Source organism: Anomaloglossus baeobatrachus, chromosome 11 (assembly GCF_048569485.1).
Source record: "Anomaloglossus baeobatrachus isolate aAnoBae1 chromosome 11, aAnoBae1.hap1, whole genome shotgun sequence".
NCBI lineage: Eukaryota > Metazoa > Chordata > Amphibia > Anura > Aromobatidae > Anomaloglossus > Anomaloglossus baeobatrachus.
This window is the reverse complement of record NC_134363.1, coordinates 43,106,168-43,131,379: the sequence shown is the minus strand read 5'-3', so window position 1 is coordinate 43,131,379 and position 25,212 is coordinate 43,106,168. Positions and strand designations below refer to the sequence as shown.

The 25,212-nt window shown below is 49.0% G+C and overlaps 1 protein-coding gene across 1 annotated transcript in view; it reads left to right on the top strand.

The window, feature by feature from the left end:
• The window catches only part of LOC142256270 (voltage-gated potassium channel KCNC1-like), a 258,122-nt gene extending 233,529 nt beyond the window's left edge, over positions 1–24,593 (top strand). The window contains exon 5 of the mRNA XM_075327869.1: positions 24,255–24,593. Coding sequence (XP_075183984.1) covers positions 24,255–24,316 — 62 coding nt within the window. The 3' untranslated portion in view covers positions 24,317–24,593. The remainder of the gene's footprint in view (positions 1–24,254) is intronic.
• Positions 24,594–25,212: the final 619 nt, after the last annotated feature.

Here is a 25,212-nt window from a genome sequence, read left to right as displayed (position 1 = left end):
ACGGTTGGAACAGCATTATGAGTCTGGGTGAGTTGTTGGAACAGAATCATGAGCCAAGGTAAGTCGTTGTGATAGTATTATGATCTTACAGTAGATGAGTTGTTGGGATGTAATATAGCCTGGTGTCATGATGTTACTTTGGGATAGTGAGGGATAGGGAGTTCGTATGCTGTCTCTAACGCTAGGGAACCCTAGGTTATACCTCATCTCTGAATGGTGGAGACGCTGGAGTCCCATGCCTTACTATACTACTGAGAAATACTACTTTAAGACCCCCTTCCACCAGGGACGGAAGGGGCAGGAGTAAAATGGTAAACAGATAAGGACAGACAAGGTTAAACCAAATCTCTGACACACTGCACACACATAGGAATAGACAACGAGAGACTCAGGAGAAAAACAAGAGCAGGAGGGTAACAACAAAAAGGCAGCAAAGGTCAATTGCACAGCCATATGCACCAACAGGTATCACACCAAATAGTCCGGATCACCACACCGCCTCACACCAACTAAGGCTACATGCACACGATCCTGACATGCCGTCTCCTGGACGCAGCATGTCCTTTCCTGCGGGGCTGTGAGTGTTGTCCGCAGGAGACCGTAGCTGCTCGTGCCTACAATCAGGGTTTGGGACGCTGCGGTCTTTCTCTTTGTTCTCCCTGCAGAGTACACTCATGTCTACTCAGCAATAATTTGACATGATGCAGCTCGGGAAGCCACACTGCATGTCAATTTACACTGCGGGAAAAGCAAGCACAGTGGGCATGGGATTTCTAGAAATCTCATTCACTGTTCTTGTACTGTACAAAGCTGTGTTTTGGATGCAGCCAAAACATGTGAACCCTAATCGGGGATGTGCAGTCTTAGATTAAATTTAGCTGGCATAGGTAGAAGGATCTAGCCAGCATATATAGGAGGGGGACAGATGTGATTGGCTCCCCCACAGCATGTGATCAAAGCAGACTAACAAGCAGACTAGCAGAGATATTCTGAATTAGCACTCAGCAGGTTGACACCTTAGTCTGCCTGGGTAGATCACAGACACCAGAGGAGTTATCAGGCGGAGTGTCAGAATCTATAGTCTGAACAGAACCCGAAGCCGCCATGACAGTCAGTGAAGTCTGTGAAAATAAGAACTACGGTAAGTCAAATAGCAAATAAAAACAAACAAACAAACATGATTTCTACCTTGGTTGCCAATTTCTGATGTCCCAGCAGTGTTTCCTTGTAGTGACATTTTAACCCATGTGACCTTGGGACAAAATATAAACACAGGATCCGGTATGAAACGGCATGGTAACCCTACTGGGGCCTTAGTATTCGGGAGCAAAGGTGAGTATTTTTCTCAAATGTATTTCTTTTTATAGATAAGGCTAAAGCTCTCAGGGAAATGAGCAGCAAAATCCACTTGAGTAGGCTCCGAAAACAATGGGTTTAGGCAAAAATGGAGACTTTAAGAGTTTGGGCAGATGGTAAATATGTACAAGGGGCATCTCCCCTGGAAGGCACAGAAACATGAACAGTATAGCTTCACCAATCATAGGATGAGTAACATAATAGCAGTGTTATACGGCTTCATAGCAACAGTGGTACACAGCGACATAGCAACAGTGGGCTATGGCTTTATAGCAACAGTGGTATACAGCTTCATAGCAACAATGGTATACGGCTTTATAGCAGCAGTGGAAAAGGCTTTATAGCAACAGTGTAATATGGCTTCATAGCAACACTGGAATACGGCTTCATAGCAACAGTGGAATATGGCTTTATAGCAGCAGTGGAAAAGGCTTCATAGCAACACTGGAATATGGCTTTATAGCAACAGTGGAATATGGCTTCATAGCAACAGTGGTATACGGCTTTAAAGCAGCAGTGGAAAAGGCTTCATAGCAACACTGGAATACGGCTTTATAGCAACAGTGGAATATGGCTTCATAGCAACAGTGGTATACGGCTTCATAGCAACAGTGAAATATAGCTTCATAGCAACACTTGTATACGGCTTTATAGCAACAGTGGTATACGACTATATAGCAATCGTAGAATACGGCTTTATAGCAACAGTGAAATAGACTTCATAATAACAGTGGTAGACGGCTTTATAGCAACAGTGGAATATAGCATCATAGCAACAGTGGTAGACGGCTTTATAGCAACAGTGGAATATAGCTTCATAGCAACAGTGGTATACGGCTTTATAGCAACAGTGGAATAGGCTTCATAGCAACCGTAGAATACGGTTTTATAGCAACAGTGAAATAAGGCTTCATAGCAACAGTGGTATACGGCTTTACAGCAACAGTGGACTATGGCTTCATAGCAACAGTGGTATACGGCTTTATAGCAACAGTGGAATATATGGCTTCATAGCAATAGTGGTATATGGCTTTTTAACAGTGGTATAGGACTTCATAGCAACAGTGGTATACAGCTTTATTGCAATAGGGTATAAAGCTTCATAGCAATGGTGGTATACAGCTTCATAGCAACAGTGGTATATAGCTTCATAGCAACTGTGGTATATAGCTTGATAGCAACAGTAGTATACTGCTTGATAGCAACAGTGGTATATGGCTTCATAACAACAGTGATATACAGTCATGACTGAAAGTGTCGGGACTCTTGAAATTGTTCCAGAAAATGAAGTATTTCTCCCAGAAAAGTACATGTTTTGTTATACAAAAAAATGTTTATTTCCTTTGTGTGTATTGGAACAATACACAAAAAAAAAAAAACAGAAAAAAAAGCAAATTAGACATAATTTCACACAAAATCCCCAAAATGAACCTGACAAAATTGTTACACCATGCATTTCGCATAAAAAAATGCACCGATGCCAGAGATGGCCAGCAATGCAGAAACGCTCGCCATATATTAATGTTGCGCAGTCTCCGCCATTCTTACGTACTTGTTGCAAAGTCCATGCAAGTAGCCGGCCGCTGAGAGGGAATGAGTTAACAAACGGTTCTCCGATGTTAGTGCTATACCATAAAGCTACGCAGCAGCACGTACGCAGCGATGAAACATCATTAGCCTTGTCAGAGAAACTTGTGAAAAATGCTTTAAATCTGATGCACTTGCAAAAGGATGGCATAGTAAATAATTGATGGGCTACATGACAATACAGCAGGTTTTCTTGCAATACAGCTCCCTGGGAGACAGTTGTCGCTGGAATGACTGTAACATCCAGGCTTGAGATGCCATCTGGTCTTAGATTTACCAAACAGGTTTAGAAAACCCAGGTGTTGGGACCCCACTTGAAGTATTTACCACAGGAAAATAATGTAATCACTATGATTCTGTGTGTAGGTTTATGGGAAAGACACCCCACTCAGGAAATGCAGCACCTCAATGAGTGGGTGCCGTTATATACCACCATGATGATTGGTGTCTTCAGGGCAGGGGCACACGGGCCTAGTCACCCTCATACAGGACCTCAATGAGCGGGAGCCATTACGGTATATAACATTATGACGATTGGTGTCTTCAGGGCAGGGGCACCCAGGCCTAGTCACCCTCATGCAGCACCTCAATGAGCGGGAGCCATTATATAACACTATGACGATTGGTGTCTTCAGGGCAGGGGCACCCAGGCCTAGTCACCCTCATGCAGCACCTCAATGAGCGGGAGCCATTATATAACACTATGACGATTGGTGTCTTCAGGGCAGGGGCACCCAGGCCTAGTCACCCTCATGCAGCACCTCAATGAGCGGGAGCCATTATATAACACTATGACGATTGGTGTCTTCAGGGCAGGGGCACCCAGGCCTAGTCACCCTCATGCAGCACCTCAATGAGCGGGAGCCATTATATAACACTATGACGATTGGTGTCTTCAGGGCAGGGGCATCCAGGCCTAGTCACCCTCATGCAGCACCTCAATGAGTGGGAGCCATTATATAACACTATGACGATTGGTGTGTTCAGGGCAGGGGCACCCAGACCTAGTCACCCTCATGCAGCACCTCAATGAGTGGGAGCCATTATATAACACTATGACGATTGGTGTCTTCAGGGCAGGGGCACCCAGGCCTAGTCACCCTCATGCAGCACCTCAATGAGTGGGAGCCATTATATAACACTATGACGATTGGTGTCTTCAGGGCAGGGGCACTCAGGCCTAGTCACCCTCATGCAGCACCTCAATGAGCGGGAGCCATTATGTAACACTATTGTGGCGCCCTGGACTAGCCAGGTCGTCACAGGTACTACAACACACACCCCCACCCCGAGACAGGCACATCAGGCAGACACAAAATCCTTGTTGCCTCCCTCCAGGGGCTGATGTCCACACCAGGTGGGGTGGAGCCAGGCGGTTGGCCCCAACCACTGAGGAGTTCACAGTCCTGGAGGCGGGAAAAGGAAGTGAGATCAGTTAGGGAAGTGCAAGTGAAGTGAGGAGTGGTGAAGGAAAAACTGACCATGTCTGGGTGTGTGGCCCGGGCACTAAGAGCAAGGTTGGCAGACGGTGGTGGCCGTCTGCAGGAGAGGTAGATCAACGCGGAACCGTAGGACCGGGGTCGGGCGGTGGCCCGCCGGTACCGAACCGGGGAGCGAAGTGAAGCCAGCACACACCGGCAGGGCCTGCGGACCCCGACCAGGCTTGGAGTCGCCGTAAAGAGGTCAAATCTGTTAGTGACCGGAACCCCAGGGGTTTCCTAACATCCAAGACCCGATTGAAGGCAACCGTCTGACCAGTAGAAGGAAATACAGCTACCGCCACACCTAGAGTTCCAAGGGCCAGAGCTTGCGGGCAAAAGGGCTCCTCCGGCACATATACACGCTGGGGAGCGGGTTACTGTTGGGAAGCCATCGGGACCGAACATACACAAAGGTGCAGGGAAAGGCAGCCACCACCAAACGTCCGGGAGAAACCACAGCAGCCGTCTGCGGGACCCTCAATCCAGCCGTTTGGTTACCAGAGACTTTGCGTACATTTGTGGCTGAGTGAGTACAATTGTGCCATCCGGCACCGCGCTGCGCAATCCAGGCGACCCTGCACCTTGCCAGCCCTGCCTCCCCGTCACCTCACCGGGCCCCGGGACCACCAACCCCTACCCACGGAGGGGGGAAAACAACATCCCAGCTGCTCCCTACCATCGCTCCCGGGATCCCCATCACCAGCAGCGGTGGGGCCCAACCTCACCACAACCCGTGGGTGGCGTCACGGACTAAAATCCCCCAAACCAACCACCCCTTTCACTCACGTGCGAGGAGCGCAGCTCGAGTTCCCGGATCCGGCCCACCGAGCAGCCATCGCAGCAGCGCCGGACCCGAGCGTTAGCGAGCGCAGCGCAGTGGCGTCCTCCCCGCCCGCAACACTATGACGATCGGTGTATTCAGAGCAGGGGCACCTGGGCCCAGTCATCCTCATACAGCACCTCAATGAGCGGAGCCGGTATATAACACCATGATGATTGGTGTCTTCAGGGCAGGGGCACCCAGGCCTAGACACCCTCATACAGCACCTCAATGAGGTGGGAGCTGGTATATAACACCATGACGATTGGTGTCTTCAGAGCAGGGGCACCTGAGCCTAGTCACCCTCATGCAGTACCTCAATAAGCGGGAGCCATTATATAACACCATGATGTTCGGTGTCTTCAGGGCAGGGGCACCCAGGCCTAGTCACCCTCATACAGCACCTCAATGAGAGGGAGCTGGTATATAACACCATGACGATTGGTGTCTTCAGGGCAGGGGCACCCAGGCCTAGTTACCCTCATACAGCACCTAAATGACCAGGGCCCATTATATAACACAGAAGCTGAGGCAAAATTAAATTCTCCAATATCGTCTTTCAATTCTATCAGCAACATGTATATTTAATATACTGCTTGCACCACAGGTAGGCACCATTCTCTGGTCACACAACACTTGGTGAGGCCCTTAGTCTGGATGAACAGCAGTTTTTCACCATGGACAGATGACGGTGCAGCAGAGAGGTCTAGATGGAACAATGGCAGCTGTGGTGACAAAACAAGAGGAGGAAACAGAAGCTACATCTGATAAAGCAGAGTTGGAAGAAACAGAAACAGGCATGGCAGAATGATAGTCCACAAAGAAGTGTCGCGGGCGGAGGAGGGGACGCTGCGCTCTCCCACTGCTCGGGTCCGGCCGCTGCGGCTGATGCTGCTCGGCGGTGGCTCGAGCGGTGGGCCGGATACCGGGGACTCGAGCGGCGCTCCTCGCCCGTGAGTGAAAAGGGTGGGGATTGGATTGTGGGGATTTGGTTATTGTCCGTGACGCCACCCACGGTTGTGGTGATATTGGTGACACCACCGCTGCTCTGGACGGGGATCCCGGGAGCGATGACTGGGAGCAGCCTGGATGTTAGTTCTCATCTCCGTGGGTAGGGGGTTGGTTGTCCCGGGGCCCGGTGATGGGGTAGGGATGGATGGCAGGCGGGTTATGGGGCCTGGCGAGGTGCAGGGTCGCGGGGGCAGCGCTGTGCCACATGGCACGGTGGTACTCACTCAGCCAATGATGAGGACACAGTTCTCGGTAAAACACACGGCTGGATGGACGGGTCCCACAGACGGCTGCGGTGTTTCTCCTCCCGGCAGGTTGATGGTGACTGCCTTTCCCTGCACCTATGTAGTGTAACGGTTCCAATGGGTTCCCACCGGTAACCCGCTCCCCAGCTTGGATGGGTCCTGAAGGAGCCCCTTTTGCCCGCAGGCTCTGGGAACTTTAGCCTTGGCGGTGACTGTGTTTCCCTCTCTCGGTTGGACTGTTGCCTTCTGACAGGACTTGGCTGCTGGGAAACCCAGGAGGTTCCCTTCGCTAACGGATTTGGCAAATTCACGGCGACTCCTAGCCTTGCCGGGGTCCGTAAGCCCCTGCCGGATGGTGCTGGCTTCTCTTTGCGTACCGGTCCGATACCGCCGGGCCACCGCCCGTCCACGGTCCTTACGGTTAGCTCCAATAGGCCACTCCTGCAGATGGTCACCACCGTCTGCCAACCTTGCTGATCCGTCCGGGCCACACACCCGGACCAACTTCAGGCTCCTTAACTGCCACTTTCCTCCTTCCACTTTCCCCTCCAAAACTAATCTCTCCCTCTGCCTTACTTTTCCCGCCTCCAGGACTGTGTACTCCTCGGTGGGCGGGGCCAACCGCCTGGCCCACCCCCTGGTGTGAACATCAGCCCCTGGAGGAAGGCAACAAGGGTTTGTGTCTGACTTCGGTGTGCCTGACCGGGAGTGTGGGGTGTGTAGGTGTTGTTCTGTGATGACCTGGCTTGTCCAGGGCGCCACAGAAGCAGTGCAGACTGTGTGATGATTAACAGTTGTAGCCAAGCTCAGTTAAACATGAGGTTCTTGTCATGCTAGGTATGGGAAAATACCATGCGTATAGCAACAGGGAAGGGAAACCCTGTGTCTAGAGAAGGGGGAGATGGTGACCCCCTGACCAAACCTTCTGCTGGCCCCTGGCTCTCCTGACCACCCTAGATAGGTTACGCACCTATGTGCCAAGCAGGATATCTTGCCCTGGCTGACCCTGAACTGGGCCCTAGGTAGGGAACGGATGGGATGAGCGCTTAAGGCCCAGTCACACTAAACAACTTACCAGCGATCCCAACAATGATACAACCTGATAGGGATCGCTGGTAAGTTGCTAGGAGGTCGCTGGTGAGATGTCACACTAAGCAACGCTCCAGCGATCCCACCAGCAACCTGACCTGGCAGGGATCGCTGGAGCGTCGCTACACGGATTGCTGGTGAGCTGTCACACAGGCAGATCTCACCAGCAACCAGTGACCAGCCCCCAGCCAGCAGCGACGCGTGGAAGCGGTGCTGCACTTGGTAACTAAGGTAAATATCAGGTAACCAACCCGATATTTACCTTGGTTACCAGCGCACACCGCTTAGCGCTGGCTCCCTGCACACCTAGCCACAGTACCCATCGGGTTAATTACCCGATGTGTACTCTGCTACGTGTGCAGGCAGCAGGAGCCGGCTTCTCCGGACGCTGGTAACCACGGTAAACATCGGGTAACCAAGAAGCCCTTACCTTGGTTACCCGATATTTACCTTCGTTACCAGCGTCCGCCGCTTTCACACTGCCAGTGCCGGCTCCCTGCTCCCTGCACTCCTAGCCTTAGTACACATCGGGTCAATTACCCGATGTGTACTCCGGCTACGTGTGCAGGGAGCAGGGAGCCGGCACTGACAGCTGAGAGCGGCGGACGCTGGTAACGAAGGTAAATATCGGGTGACCAAGGTAAGGGCTTCTTGGTTACCCGATGTTAAGCGATGTGCGCTTAAAGCGGGAGAGCAACAACTAAAAAATGGCCCAGGACATTCAGCAACAACCGGCGACCTCACAGCAGGGGCCGGGTTGTTGCTGGATGTCACACACAGCAACATCACTAGCAACATCGCTGTTACGTCACAAAAGTTGTTCCTTAGCAGCGATGTTGCTTAGTGTGACGTGGCCTTTAGTCAACCCCCACTAAGCTCTAAATAACACACAGGGAATGCACACAGGGAAAAGTAAACAAATAGCTTCTCTCCAAGATGACTCAGGGAGAGGAACAGCAACAAGCAACAATCTTTCTTCAGATGAATACAAGCTCACTGCTTGCATTCATGGCCTGTACAGGAATATAACTTTATCACCAGTAACTACCAAGGGGGAATGTGAGCATTTAAGGCACAAGGGGAAGTGATGATGATTAACAACTGTAAGGTGAGGATGTCCACAGGGTCCTAAAAGGAAAGGGATTAACCCCAAGCAGAGAAAATACATATGACATTGTTTACACCACAGTAGGAATAATAGAATGTCAGGGAGCAGATTGTGTAGCTAAACACCGCGATCTTCTACAGCCGGACACCACAGGACTGTCAACCGTGACACACTCCTGACAGTTCTATGGCATATCTGGACCTGAGGTATAGCAGAGTTAAATAAGTGATATAGAAGAGCTCACTTTGTCACAGAGTCCAATGCAGAGCTGACAGGAGTACAGTAGAGTTGACGCACCAATAGAGTATGTCATGGAGTCTAAAGAAGATCCGGCAGTCGTAGAGCTGAGTTGACTCACAGAGTTTAGTTTGTCACAGAGTTCAGTTTAGCAGAATTGACCTGTAGTACCCAGGGATATGGGGTACTCGGTTCCGGGCAGAGTCTCTATTGGAATGTCACGGCTGTGGCCGTTACCCGGTTCTATGCCCTGGACCCTTTTTGTAATGGGGATATTTACAGGGGATTAGTGAATAAAGTTTATTCGTGACGCCTCTTGCAGTGTTGCGGCTATATGTAGGGAGCCGCCGCTGAAAAATATCTCTACTGGGGCTGATGGTGTTGGCAGCTAGTATGATAGTCCCTCCGCAAGTAGGGTTTTTCCCCAGCGGGTGTATGGTACAGTGGGTGTCGGAAGAAGTCCAGACAGGTATTCAGTGCAACTGGTTTACTCACTTTGGATGTTAACTGGTTGCCCGAGGCCGGCTGGTTTCTCCTCCAGGTCCCCTTCATTCCAGTGCCAGTTTGGTTCTCTGGTACCTTCTTCCCCTGCACCTGTCTCTGGTAAGTGGGTCCCCGTGGTATGGAACACTGGGGGTCCCCGGACTGTGGTTTGTCCCCTTCTGTCCGCCTGACGGTAGCGTGAACCCTGTGGGGTTGGAGTCTCTGGTCCTGTCCCCGGTTCTCTCTTTGCTACTGAGTCTTTGGATTCTTTAGGGTCAGCAAGGTCCTTGATGGACCCCTTTGCTGTACAGGTGTTAACAGGTCGGCTTGAAGCTCTTTTCTGTCCTAGGGTCCTGTACCTTGTCGGTGCGTAGTTACGGGAGTACTCCACCGTACTCCACCGGCAACCACTCTCCTGGGTACCAAGTCACTGTCAACCCGTATCAGGACACCTCCTCAGTCACACCTTTACACTTTTACAGTCACTGCTCAACTCTCCTCTCCACTGTCACTCCAGTTCTCCTCCAGACTACTGACTTCTCTCCACAGTCTGCCCCTCCCACCTGGTCAACTAGTGGACTGGAGTGACTCCACCTCTAGGCGGCCATCCATTGGTCCCACCCTAGCTAGGTACCATTGTATGGGGGATTGTTGGGGAAGGTGGGATTAATTGGGTTTTTGGTGTTACTGGCACTGGGGTTCTGGGTCCCTAAGGGTGAGGATGCAGAACATTGTAGCACCCTGAGGGCTTAAGGGCACTACAGACAGGTAATTTAGTACAGCTGGGTTTGACACAGAGTCGAGTACAGCAGAGTTAGGCAGCAGTTAAGCAGAGTACCCAGCGATGTAGCAGAGCAGAGTTTGTCAAATGATCAAGAAATCTTGAAACAACAAAGCAGTCTACAATAGTTATGTATATGCCAACTACATGAATACTCAGTGGAAAACTGATCTATGTAACTTCAGGGCATAATGTCAGAGGTGTGCTCCATAGCACCCCAAGTAGAGAAATGGAGACAAGAGAAGGATGCAGCCCCTATCACTGGATTCAGGTGAGTTCAATAACAATTAGAATTAACATTAAAGTTTAGGTAATTTAGAAATGAAAAACCTTTAACACACTTTTTAAGATGTTTCTGAGGCGCCTTGGAGAACACGCTTGTGTTTGAGGCCCTGTGTGAGCTACATGGCTACCATCATTGTTTCGATAATAGCATTCCATTGCGGGAAGCATGTACTCCCCTCCTGTAGCAAAAAAATATCATGTCAGGGATAGATGAATCACTTCTGGTAGGGCAGATGCTTGATGTGGCTCACTGCCAGACATCTATGAGAACGCGATAAAAGCATATAGATCACCGCTCATCATTCAATGCTCATGATGCAAAGATGAATGTTTTTCCTTTTTTCTTTTAGCTAAAAAATGTCCGATATTTGTTAAGAGTCAACAGGAAAACATTACACATAAGACATACCCTGGGTTTTGTTAATTTTGTGATTCGATAATTTTTATTAGGTTTTCAAAAATTGTAAATAAAACAGTTATAACAAAAAAAAAAACAAAATAACACACATTGTATAGCATCGCATCATGCCATATCAAACACAGATTATAGAGACATACAATAGAAAAATGAACAAAAGAGGCATGCACCAATATTTTCTCCTTTTTTTAGAATTTAAAGGGGAACCTGTCACGTGACAAAACACTACTAACCTGCAGATAGTGGGGTTAATCTGCAGGTTAATAGCATTCCGAACAGGCCGGTACTGGCACTGAAAGCCAGGAGGAAAAGAACTTTAAAGGGAACCTGTCACCACTTTTTCGGCCTATAAGCTGCGGCCACCAACACCGGGCTCTTATATACAGCATTCTGTATATGAGAACATAAAAAACACTTTATAATGCTTACTTAACGGTCATGCGGTGGGCCATATGGGTGTTTCCGCTATCCGGTGCCGGCACCTCCTCTTTCGGCCATCTTCGTCCTCTTTCTGAAGCCTGTGTGCATGACAGGTCTCTACGTCATACACACTTGCCGGTCCTGCGCAGGCGCACTACAATACTTTTATCCGCCCTGCTCAGGACCTGAATGCCGGCCAGTGTGGATGACGTCAGACAAGTCATACACCATGGCTAGAGAAGAAGGAGAACAAAGATGGCCAAAAGAGGCGGTGCAGACACCAGCGAATGGAGACACCCATATGGCCAACCGCGCGGCCGTTAGGTAAGTATTATAAAGTGTTTTTTATGTTGTCACAGCAGCCTGGGCTCTTATATATAGCATGTTAGAATGCTGTATATAAGAGCCCAGTGGTGGTGGGGGCCACAGCTTATAGGCCAAAAAAGTGGTGACAGGTTCCCTTTAATCCTTCCAGCATGGTTTCAGTCATAGAGATGGCGCTAGTGCGGGTTCAGTCACTGCTCTGTGTAGAGAGAGCGGTGGCAGTAACTGTGCCCTAAGCACTGACTGACAGCAGTTTCAGCATTAGAGCCAGCTTTCAGTCAGTGAAGGGGCGCGGTTACAGCGGACGCTCTCCATACACAGAGTAGTGACCAAACCTATGCCAGAGTTGTCTCTATGACCTAAACCTGAATGCTGCCATGAGGATTAAAGTTCTTTTCCTCCCGGCAGCGGGGCTCTCAGCACTGGTGCTGCTGGACAGGTTTGGCACCCTTTTAATCTGCAGATATCGGATTATTCTGTGGGTTAATAGCGTTTCGAACCTGCCCGGCGCCGGCACTGAAAGCCCCGCTACCGGAAGGAAAACAACTTTAATCCTCCCTGCAGCATTTCGGATTTCAGTCACAGAGGTGGCGCTGGCGGGAACTTAGACCCAACTCTGTGTATGGAGAGTAGCGGCTGTAACTGCTTCCCGCACCGACTGACAGCCGCTCAGCATTGGAGCTAACTGTCAGTCAGTGCGGGGGATGGTTACAGCTGACGCTCTATATACACAGAGCGTGACTGAACCCACATTAGCGCCGTCTCAATGACCTAAACCTGAACGCTGCCGGGAGGATTAAAGTTTTTTTCCTCCCGGCAGCGGGGCTTTCAGTGCTGGTGACGGGCAGGTTTGGAACGCTTTTAACCTGCAGATATTAAAAAAAGCATTGATGGTTAAAAGACCTGAAGATAAACAAAAGCAGAGTGTGAATGAGATTTTAGAAATTGCATTCATTTTGCCAATACTGCAGAACACAGCGTTTTACGCACACAAAAAATGCTGCAAATACTCAATGTGTGAATAAGCCCTAAATCATCATTCAGATGTCCAATTTTCATTTTCATAAGAGTAAAAATTGATATTTTTTTTTATCAGTGTGCCGAATCCGATTTTATCCCTTTTTGGTTCTAGTGTCCATATTTAGCGTCAGTGTGGCATCCATTTTTCTTTCTATGCAAAGGAAAAAAATTCCAAGCGTCTCCTACCTAGTAAAAAGTAAAAAACTAACAGCACACAGAGAATATACTGATGGCGTCCTTGTTCTATCTTTTTTTATGGATCCGCTAATTTAAATGGTGTCATGCTTGGATAGCTGGAAAAAAGGAAGTGGGTCCACTGGTCCAAGGTACCGTTCACTGATCCGGATGAGCGGAATTGAGCGGCCACCGAGGCTATTACAACCACCGGAGGTCGCAGCAGGTACACACACGGATAAGTGACCACCAAGAGGCAACCCCGAGGGATCCCAATACCTCGGCAGCTGGCGCCACAGGACTAAGATCAGGAACCGGAGTGAATGAGGAAGAGGCTGATGTGGTCCGGAATAGGCTAGTACTGGTGGTCACAAGCAGGCGGTAGGAGCTTACAGGGACTGGAGAACACAGGATGGTCACAGGTGGGTAAACAGGCACCACTAGACAGAACAGAAACAGTCACAAAGCAATACGGAATGTGGTTTATAACACGGGGATCTGACAGCTATCACGGGCAGACTAGCTACGGGGACACATTGAACAGGCACCTCCCAATGGAGGAGGATGCCTTAAATACACTGTGCCTAATGGCGGGCACCAGGAGGCACTTTCGTGTTAAGTCGCGCTGGCCTTTTAAGAAAAGGGAGTACAGCATGGCCGTACCCTAAGCGCGCTCCCAATAGCTTTACTGCACATATGCGGTACTCGGGAGCCAGAGGATGGACTAGGCAGCGTGGAGCAGGCAGAGACAGCAGGAAAATGTAGACACCCCTGACACACACAGGGAGCAGGGGTGCCGACAGGTGAACAGGAGGGACATGGAGGCCACGGGGCCGGACAGAGAAGGTGAGCTGGGGGGAGCGTCGGCATTCCTGGGATGGCAGTGCCGATGGCGTGACGAATTGAGATTGTAAAACCAGATAGATTTTTATGCATGTGAAAGAACAAACGTACGCCGGGTTCACATGCAGGTGCAAGGCTCCTTCGCCAAGGAGACTCCATGTATGGGTATGACTTAGGATGGGTGCACGACACTACGTATTGGTTTGTTCAAGCTGGTATCCATCACCCCGCTGTAGATCCTCGTCTTCAAAATAGTAACCCTCGTAACAACTGAGTTCATTTGGCAACCAAACTTGATCAGTTTATTCTTCACTCTGTTATCACAGACATGGCTTCCCTCCTCACGGGTCTGATTCTACTATTTCTGGGGTACTCTTTCTTGACCTATCCCACCGCTATCTTGGAATTTGTCCTCAAGCTGCCGGGTCTGTGTCTCCATTCCTTCTCTTTCTCACACCTTCATCCACTTCTGGGCCCTGACGGCTCTCTAGTTGCACGACTCTCTAAGCCCGCTGGGGTGAGCCGTTGGCTCCGGATCTCTCGAGGTTACCTGACTCTGCCACCATGGCTACGTCTTCTCTTACTCGAACTCTATCCAGAACTGGCATCCTATGAGGCCTGAACTACTAGCCAACCATCTTGCCACCTGTCACTCCTCCTCTAACTTCAACTTAACCCTATCGAATCTACCGCTGCTACAGTACAAGATGTGTACTAAAGTGGCATGTGCCAACATTTTTCATTTTTGCCTTACCATAAAAACCCTTGATAGATCCCTTCCTTAGTATTATTACATAGCAAGCTGCATTGTGTCCGTCTTCACTATTATATATGCTTACAGATATTGCAAATTGACAGGTAAACCACAAATTGCTCCACAGCTTTACTTTACAGAAACAGTGATCGATTCATTGAATTGCTTCCCAGCAGATGTGGTGCAAACTAATGCAGTAAAACATTGTAAGACACAAGTCTATCCACTCTACAGATTAAGAGGAAAAGAGCAAACCCAAGTGCTGGGCCTGGGATTTTCTATTTTTATGGTCAAAAGTCGGAAATGAAAACAGGCAAAATAGTAATTGGCTTCTTCATGGTCACTGATCATGGTGATGTCAATACAGAAAGACATGAAAAAGTAGAATCCACATCCCTATAATATTTTTTTCTTTCCATGCATTATACTCGTCTACTCTCCCAGATAATCCCAAAATAAAGGGACAACTCCTATAAAGGCAGGCCTGAGAGCATGGGGGATATAGGGGTCTACGGATCCGGAGCTTTATTCCCTGGTGGGCTGAATAGTATGTATGCAGCAGTGGACGAGGGGAACTAATACATGTCCAATTAAAAAAAGAATGTTGAATTCCTGGATGTATATTAAAAGGCAGAAAGGGTTAAATTGAACGTCCCATAGGGGACGGTATTGGGGTACATTCACAAAGGCCAGAAAAATCCACCGTAAATCTGCCGACAGATTTCGGGATGTGCTGCAGAATCTGCAGAGTGGAGGATGACCATATGTGGCGCCCTGGACTAGCCAGGTTGTCACAGGTACTACAACATACACCCCCACCCTGAGACAGGCACATCAGCCAGACACATAATCCTTGTTGCCTCCCTCCAGGGGCTGATGTCCACACCAGGTGGGGTGGAGCCAGGCGATTGGCCCCACCCACCGAGGAGTTCACAGTCCTGGAGGCGGGAGAAGGAAGTCAGTTGAGTTCAGAGCAGCGAGTGAAGGAGTAAGGAGTGAAGTGGTAGCAGAGGAGCACACTGACCGTGTCCGGCTGTGTGGCCCGGGCACCAAGAGCAAGGTTGGCAGATGGTGGTGGCCGTCTGCAGGAGAGGCAGATCAACGCGGAACCGTAGGACCGGGGACGGGCGGTGGCCCGCCGGTACCGAACCGGGGAGCGAAGTGAAGCCAGCACACACAGGCAGGACCTACGGACCCCGACCAGGCTTGGAGTCGCCATTAGAGGTCAAATCCTTCAGTGACCGGAACCCCAGGGGTTTCCTAACAGCCAAGACCTGATGGAAGGCAACCGTCCAACCAACAGAAGGAAATACAGCTACAGCCACAGCTAGAGTTCCAAGGGCCAGAGCCTGCGGGCAAAAGGGCTCCTCCGGCACATATATACGCTGGGGAGCGGGTTACTGGTGGGAATCCATCGGGACCGAACATACATAAAGGTGCAGGGAAAGGCAGCCACCACTAACCGTCCAGGAGAAGCCACAGCAGCCGGCTGCGGGACCCGTCCATCCAGCCGTTTGGTTTACCAGAGACTTTGCGTACCTTTGTGGCTGAGTGAGTACTAACGTGCCGTCTGGCACCGCGCTGCGCAGTCCAAGCGACCCTGCACCCATCCAACCCTGCCTCCCCGTCATCTCACCGGGCCCCGGGACCACCAACCCCTACCCACAGAGGGGACAACATCCTAGCTGCTCTCTGCCATCGCTCCCGGGATCCCCGTCACCAGCAGCGGTGGTGCCCAACCTCACCACAACCCGTGGGTGGTGTCACGGACCAAATCCCCAAACCAAACCAAACTACCCCCTTTCACTCACGGGCGAGGAGCGCCGCTCGAGTCCCCGGATCCAGCCCACCGCTCGAGCCACTGAGCAGCCATCGCAGCAGCGCCGGACCCGAGCGTTACCGAGCGCAGCGCAGCGGCGTCCTTCCCCGTCCGTGACACATACACACCGCTACTCCTGTGGGTGGTGCCCTGTTCTCTGTGTCACTGGATGTGCCATTGGTTGGACCTCAAGGGATAGGGATAAAATGATTTTGGGAATAACCCTTTAACATTAGCATTACAGATTTTTTTTAAAAAATATTTAGGAAAAAAGAAAAGCAATCTAGTAGTCCAGACCCATTTCCATTGAGCTCCACCGTCCTTGTTGCTCCACACATGCAGCACTAAGATTTCTGCCTCCTATCAGAGATCGGAGACATACCATGTTTCCCCAAAAATAAAACACTGTCTTATATTCTTTTTTGCCCCGAAAACAGTACTAGGTCTTATTTTCAGAGGAGGGCTTATTCTCGGCGAAGCATGGGTGGGGGAAAGTTTACCCCCCAAAAAATTCATATTCCCTTCCCAGGATCGTTATACTTACCATACCCCGGGCGTCTGCGTGGCTAGTCATCCTCAGCGGGCGCTCCCAGACGGAATGCTGCACACTGTGCTCCCCTCCTTCTGGCCGACACTCACACATCAGATCGAACACACACACATACAATTGCGCGTGCACACACTCATCACATCTGGTGATACCACTTGCTCACAGCCAGCAGGGGACTCTCTACTCTCTTGTCTCTATGATGCGTTCCACCACTGGTTCCTCCATGCGTTTCACCCGCAGGTCTTGGAGCTCCACTGCACAGCATCCCAGGTCCTTATCGTATGCCAGCCAGAAGCAATCGATATCGTTGGATGTGGTGAGTGTGTGTGTGTGTGATCTCATATGTTTGGGTGTGTGATTTAATTTGTGTCGGTGAGCATTCCGCTGCGGTCCTTGATGCATTCCACTGCTCCTGGTTGGCATCTGGAAAGTATGATCACGGGGTCTTTTCTCTTCTTTCTTCTTTGTTTTGGGGGTGTCTGCTTTCTATAATGAAGTGTCCTGCTGTATTCTTTAACTTTTTTGCTGCATGTGTAACACCCATGGGGCAAGGGATTAACTGTTACTCATCGCTGGGAATGTCACGGGTGGTTTCCCGACTTCATGGCCCTGAGGTGTATCAGAACCGGTACGGTGGACGGTGGGCCCTTCCTCCTTGCGCCTTTAGAGATGGATCCACATGGCCTGAATCTACTTGGGGACCCTGGTTCTGGAAGAATTAGCTCCTGTCCCGTAAGCAGGTGCCGGGGGTCCGTGGTGGGGCCTGACTTAGATCATGATTCTGGACCCTATGTAACACTGTGCTCTGGGAACTGTAGTGGCCAAAGGGACATACAATCCCTCTGTCCTGTAGATTCTGGTGATCCAACTTGAAGTCTGTTCCACCCTAGGGCTCTGCACCCTGCTCTGCGCCGGTCCCGAGGGAGCAATTAAGCTCTCCCCTCGGCGATCGTATTGACTCCTGCATCCCAACAGAGCCTCCCTAATTGTTGTGTCAGCTTCTCACTTCCCCTGGTGGCTGCTCCTCCCCAGGTTTCCTGTCACTAGTGGGTGGCAGCCCCCCGTGTTTGGTGACTAGCTTAAGACCCAACCATAGCCCAGTTTCCATTGAGGAGGGTAACTTATTGGTGTGTATGAGTTGTGTGCTGTGGAACCGGTACCAACCTCCTCTGGATCCAGGATGAGTACCGCACCTTAAGTGAGGTGCAGTACCCTGTGGCGACTGAAGCCTCAGGGGCGTCAAACATGGACACTTCATTATTGAACCAAAACTAGACCTTATTTTCAGGGTAGGTCTTATATTTAAGCCTTGCTGAAAACTCCTGCTAGACCTTATTTTCGGGGTAGGTCTTATTTTCGGGGTAACACGGTAGTAGATGAATTCCCTCACTTAAACAGCCTACTTTTGCTAGTTGATAGTGCTATGTGCAAAGCCTACAGTCTATCTGTGTGAAAAGCAGCTTCACTCTGCTTCCCTGCATCCAGCTTGTAAGAGCTGACATGAAGAACCCTATTGCAAGCAGGAGGAAGCAATACAAGCTGAAGTTGCTTAATAAACTCAGACTGCAGTTTGACTCAGGGACATTACTTCTGTGTCACTGATCTAACATTGGCTGCTCTTAGGAAGGACAGAGCAGGACAATTGCAAAGTGATGAGATTTGCCCCCTCTGCAAAGGCATTATTGGAAATTGAAGGGAAGGAGTCAGGGTGGATGCGATTGTGAAACAACTGATTTAAGGTATAACCAAAGAATCTACAGACATATTTAATGGGTATGGGCCTGTATGACTCTCACTTATTAGGACAATAATTGTCACGGTCGTCTCCCTTGAAGATTAGTGATAGGCTCAGGTTCGGAGTCTCTGATATACCATCTGAAACTATACACTATTCCTATTCCTTTTGGCATGCACAGGGTTAATGTCAGTTTTCTTCCTATTAGCAATCCCCTTACCCCTACTGAGGTGTTTCTGCTGATAAGCACTCCCAACCTGGATATATACCCTCTGCTCCCAACAGAGGGTGCCGGTTATTCAGATTTCATTCTGAAGATTGGTCTAGATCGGGAAGGAGGTGTTTGCTGCTGCTGTCCTTTGTTGTTTGGTGTGGAAGTTACCCGGTTGTTTAGTTACTTTCGCCTTACTTTATTTACGCCATTTGCACCTTCTTGTAGTCCCCCTGGTGTTTGTTTTTGGTGTGCATGAGTTTTGTTGTCCCCCCCAGTCTGTGTTGCTTGTCAATGGGGTTTTGTGACTACTTTCCTGGCGCGACCCCTGGGTGGTGGGTGCGGAGGGTGTAACATCAGGGCCTTGGACAGGAGAAAGGTACACGCTGGTGGCTCAGATCTCACTACCATCGAGTGTACCTCTGGGTTGAGGGTCAGCTCAGGGTTCTGCCGAGTCTCAGGGCCAGCTTAGGGCTCCCTATCCAGTCACATCCTAGTCACCAGGATGACAATAATACACTCCCTGACAGAAGTTATGTCGCTTATCCATGTTATGTAAATAAAAGCTTATAACCTGACTTTAAATTCTTCCATTGATTTTATAAATTACTCTTTTGAAAGCTGAAACCCTCCCATATTTGGCTTAGGTTATGAAAATAAAAGTTGCTGCAAAGCTGAAATATTGATCATTTAATGAACACAGAAAGGTCAGATTTTGGCAAGACAAAAGTTTTGTCACCTTATCATATAATGCACCCACTCCTAGTTTACATCCTCACCTGTGCTCACTAAATGATCGGTTAATTAGTGGGTGTGTATAAAAAGAAACCCAGCACCCCAGACCTTCCCTTGAACTGCAACTTGACCTCCGACAAAATGCCAAAAACGTGTTAAGCATTTACAAGGTGGAAGTCAATATCAATAGCCTAAAATAACAAGAAGTATTAGCTACCTCTTACATTCCCAATCACAAAAGGGGTCAAATTCTGCAGCAGGATGGTGCTCCATCTCATACATCCATCTCTACAACAAAGTTCCTCCTGGCAAAGAAGATCAAGGTACTCAAGGAGTGGCCAGCCCAGTCACCAGACATGAACATCATTGAGCATGTTTGGGGTAGGATGAAAGAGGAAGCTTGGAAGACAAAACCAAAGACTCTAGATGAACTCTGGGAGGCATGTAAGACTGCATTCTCTGCTATTCCTGATGACTTCATCAATAAATTGTATGAATCATTGTTGAACCGCATGGATGCAGTCCTTCAAGCTTATGGAAGTCACACCAAATATGAAATATGGCTCTAATAGCACCACAACTTCATTCACCAATGTTATGCAACATATCTTTGTAGAAGTTCATTACTTGTTTGAATTTCACATTACTTTCTGTGGGCGACAAAACTTTTGTCTTGCCAAAATCTGACCTTTCTGTGTTCATTAAATGATCGATATTTCAGCTTTGCAGCAACTCTATTTTCATAACCTAAACCAAATTTTGGAGGGTTTCAGCTTTCAAAGGAGTAATTTATAAAACCAATGGATGAAATTAAAGTCAGGTTATAAGCTTTTATTTACATAACATGGACAAGCGACAGAACTAATGTCAGGAAGTGTTCATCTTTCATAAATTACCATCCTGAACCTAAAAGGATATGGTCACACTAATGACTGGGGTCAAGATAGAGACAGAAGAAAAACCTCCCATCCAGTTACTATCTGAACTGAATGTGAATTAAGAACCTGTAATTCCATCATGCAAAAATTATGACTATTTAGCACCTACCGGAGTGTTATGTCCAAATATTGTATTATTATGTGACACTTTATGTAAAGGATGTAAATCTGCTGCCTCCGCGAAACTGAGTCTGAAGCTGGTGCTTCCAAGCTATGAATATTCCCAAGCGATATTAATATTTTAATCTATTTTAATACAAAAAGTAGATTGAAATTGAAGCTCTTCATCTCAGCCATTTATATTTCAGCCGATTCCAATTTGGACATCTCAATCTTATATTGCAGGTACATATGGCACGGGTCCTACTTTAGGAAGTCTCCTAATCCGCTCCACTGGAGATAAGTGCCGAACAGTAAAGGGGGCTTTACACGCTACGATATCGTTAATGTTTTGTCATCGGGGTCAAGTTGTTAGTGACGCACAGCCGGCGTCATTAACAATATGGCAGCGTGTGACACTTACCAGCGACCTTAAGCGACCTCAAGAATGGTAAAAATCGTTCACCATGGAGAGGTCGTCCCAAACTCAAAAATCGGTAAGGGCTGTTTATCCAGGTGGTTCATTGCTCATGCGGCAGCACACATCGCTGTGTGTGACACCGCAGGAGCGACGAACGTCTCCTTACCTGCCGCCAGCCACAATGCGGAAGGAAGGAGGTGGGCGGGATATTACGTCCTGCTCATCTCCGCCCCTCCGCTTTGATTGGCCGGCCGCTTAGTGACGTTGCGGTAACGTCGCTGTGATGCCGAACGTCCCTCCCCCTTGAAGGAGGGATTGTTCGGCAGTCACAGCGACGACGCCGACCAGGTAAGTATGTGTGACGCTGCCGTAGCGATATTGTTCGCTACGGCAGCGATCACAAACAATCGCATGCGCGACGGGGGCGGGTGCTTACACGCTCGCTATCGCTACAAATTGCTAGCGATATCGCTACCGTGTAAAGCCCCCTTTAGACTCTAGATATCAATGGGCACAGACACAGTTCACAACTTTTGCTAAGGTTTTTCAGAGAAGGGTGTACTCTATATACTGTCTACCACAAATGAACCATATATCAATGCTTCTTAAACCGTGGGCAGGTGTCATGCTAGGTACGGGGAAGTACCTAGCAAATGGCAAAAGGGAAGGGAAACAGTGTGTCTAGGGAAGGGTCAAGCCTACCGACGACCCAGGATTCCTTCACCACTCTAGATAGGTTCTGCACTTATGCGCCGAGCTGGATTCCTGGCCCTAGGCTGGCCCTGATCTGGGCCCTATGTAAGGAGAAGATGGAATGAGCTCTTCGTCAACCCCACTAGGTGCTAAAGGACACACAGGGATAACAAAGAAGGGAAAACAACAAACAGCTTATCTCCAGCTGACTCAGGGAGACAAACTGCAACAACCATCATTATTCTCCAGATGTATGCAAGCCACCTAATTGCACTGAAGACTTGACAAAGATATATGAAATATCACCAGCACCAAGTAATAGGAAGTGAAGGTACTGTATATAAAGACAAGGGAAGTACTTATGAACAGCAGCTGACAGGCTAAGGAAATCTGCAAGGTCCTAAAGGGAAAGGGATGAAAACCAAGCAGAAATAATAGAAGATCAAGGAGCATTTTGTGCAGCCAAACGCTGTGACCTTCTATAGCCAGACACCACAGGACTGTCTGTCACCCGTGACAGTAGGTCTTGCCACTCAAATGCCCCTAATTTTTTCATCAGACTCATAATGGGAAGCTGTTTTTACCAAAGTGATCAAAAGCTGTCCAAGCCTTTCTTTTGCTGCACCAACCTTGGCTTTATCAACATAACTGACTTCTTTTTGGCTTATTTGTCTTGTTATAATGAGGCCACAACACAAAATAAAGCTAAATGTATCAGCTATTTACATAGTGACATTGATTTTGGCCTGTGGTGGTAAGGTGGTAAAGCCAGGGGGTGGACAAATCCCCTGCACAGGGGCCCAAGGGATAAAGGGGCCCTTTTCCACCTCCAAAATAGGTGAAATTGTGCATTATGATGAGCCGTGAGACTTCATAGGGCCTGTATATGTAGCACCCAGGGATATGGGGTACTCGGTTCCGGGCAGTGTCTCTATTGGAAATGTCACGTTGGTGGCCGTTACCCGGTTCTGTGCCCTGGGCCCTTTTTGTAATGGGGATATTTACAGGGGATTGGTGAATAAAGTTTATTCGTGAAGCCACTTGCAGTGTTGCGGCTATAAGTAGGGAGCCGCGGCTGCAAAATGTGTCTACTGGGGCTGATGGTATTAGCAGCTAGTATGGTAATCCCTCCGCAAGTAGGGTATTGCCCCACTGTGTGTATGGTGCAGTGGGCGTTGGAAGAAGGAGTCCACACAGGTGTTCAGTGCAACTGGTTTACTCACTTGGATGTTAACTGGTTGTCTGAGGCTGGCTGGTTTCGCCTCCAGGTGGTTCTCTGGTACCTTCTGCCCCTGCACCTGTCTCTGGTAAGTGGGTCCCCGTGGTATGGAACACTGGGGGTCCCCAGTCTGTGGTTTGTCAACTTCTGTCCGCCTGACGGTACCGTGAACCCTGTGGGGTGGGAGTCTCTGTTCCTGTCCCCGGTTCTCCCTTGGCTACTGAGTCTTTGGATTCTTTAGGGTCAGCAAGGTCCTTGATGGTCCCCTTGCTGTGCAGGTGTTAACAGATCAGCCTGGAGCTCTTTCCTGTCCTAGGGTCCTGTACCCCGTCGGTACGTAGTTCCGGGAGTTCTCCACCGTATTCCACCGGCAACCACCTCTCCTGGTTACCATGTATAATGCAGTCCCCCATGCTCCATGTATAATGCAGCCAGCCCCCCATGCTCCATGTATAATGCAGCCAGCCCCCCATGCTTCATGTATAATGCAGTCCCCCATGGCCTCTGGCCACTGTGTACACATTGATTTAAAAAAAAACAAAAAACAACAAGTTACCTCTCTCCTCGTTCCAGCACTGCTCCGTCCTCACCTCTCCTTGTTCCCCTGCTGCGGTCAGCGTCCTCCCGTCCTGCACTCCGTGCTTTCAGCACACAGTCGCACAGGAGTGGCATTACCGCGCAGGCACAGGGGGGGAGAATGATGAAGCATGGAGCTGCACTGGCTGCTCCATGCTTCGTTGTTGCTGTGCGCGATGACGGGGGAGGGGGACCTGGTGTTAGCGGCGGCACCGGGTCATATAGCAGCCACGTGGTCTGTGCCAGATCAACACAGCTCCTCTCACAGAAAGATCTGCCGGGCGGCTGCGGGCCCCTAAGCTGCCGGGCCTGGTCGTAGTTGCGACCTCTGCGACCGTGGCAGTTACGCCCCTGGCTGAAAGCAAGTGGTATCAACGGGAGTGGTGAGTGTGTGCGCGTGCGATCGTATTTGCGATCTCTTGAGTGTGTGTATGAGTGTTTGAGGATGGCGGGGAAGATGGCGTTCAGCATACCTGCTCGGAGCACCCCCCAAGCATCGCAGAAGGACCAGGGAGCCACGCAGATGCCCGGGGTCTGGTAAAGTATGACAATCCTGGGAAAGGGGATCTGCATTTTTTGGGGGGGTAAACTCTCCCTGAGAATAAGCCCTAGCGCTTTTTTCGGGGCAAAAAAAAAATAAGACAATGTCTTCTTTTTGGGGAAACACGGTATATAAGCTTAACATATTCTGAGGGATGAGTAGACCTGTCACCATATCTGACATCACGGCAGCATATGTAGGGGCTATCTCTGGAGCAGAGGATTTCCTTTCATGTGTTTGAATTGAAATATTAATATACATTATTATTCTTTTTTTTTTAGGATGCAGCGTTCACAACAATCCACGAAAAGCTCCGGTTGATGCCAGAAAGGTTGACACATAACACTTCTCCTCTGATGTCGTATACAGACTCCAGTGGAATCAGCTAGCCAAAAACGAAACGCGCATGCCCAGAAAAGAAGCCTCGTTATTATAGGATGGGACGTGACTTGACAGATGAGCACCCTGGAGGTGTACGCAGCTCCACGAGACCCCATCCAGAACATTACATTACTTATGCTGCACTACAGAAGAAGCAGGGGGAGGGCAGCAAGCAGAGAAGAAGAGGAGGGGGTCGTGTTTGCTGCATGACTGCAGTTAAGGCAGGCATGGGAATTTAAGCAATTACTTGAGCCAGTGCTTTTTTTTTTATTGTATATTCTTTTTGCCAGCGCTTTCTGCAGAAAAAAAAGGAAAAGCAAAAAATAAAATGGATGAAATATGAAATTCGAACATTTCTTTTCGTTGCTTTTAGATTTGATTGATTTTTATTTGATAAACAAAAGCAATTATTATTACTTCTTACTTTTCAGATGCATTAAATTCTTACATATGCAAAGCGCTATGGAATTAATGGAGCTATACAAGGGTATAAATATAATTATTATTATTGTATTGTAAAAAATGTTTTGCTTCCTATATAAATTATACTGAAGGTGTATATCGCAGCTGGGTACAGGAGCTTGAGGATGATCGTCAACTGACAATCATCTCTCTCAATCGCATGTATCTTGAAAGCCGTTCTGTCATAAGATCTCTATGACTAGACAAGATTGGTGTACTTGTAGCGTTCCTGAACCCATCAGGGTGCTGCAAGGTTCTGCATCCCCACAAGAATGCAGGGCCTACCCCATTAGGGACCCAGAACCCCTTAGAAGGGTTCTGGGACCAGGATCTTTGGGTGGCGGGTGCAGGGAGGGATACCCAGGTTGCAACGTTTTAAGTAATGCACCTCCCCTG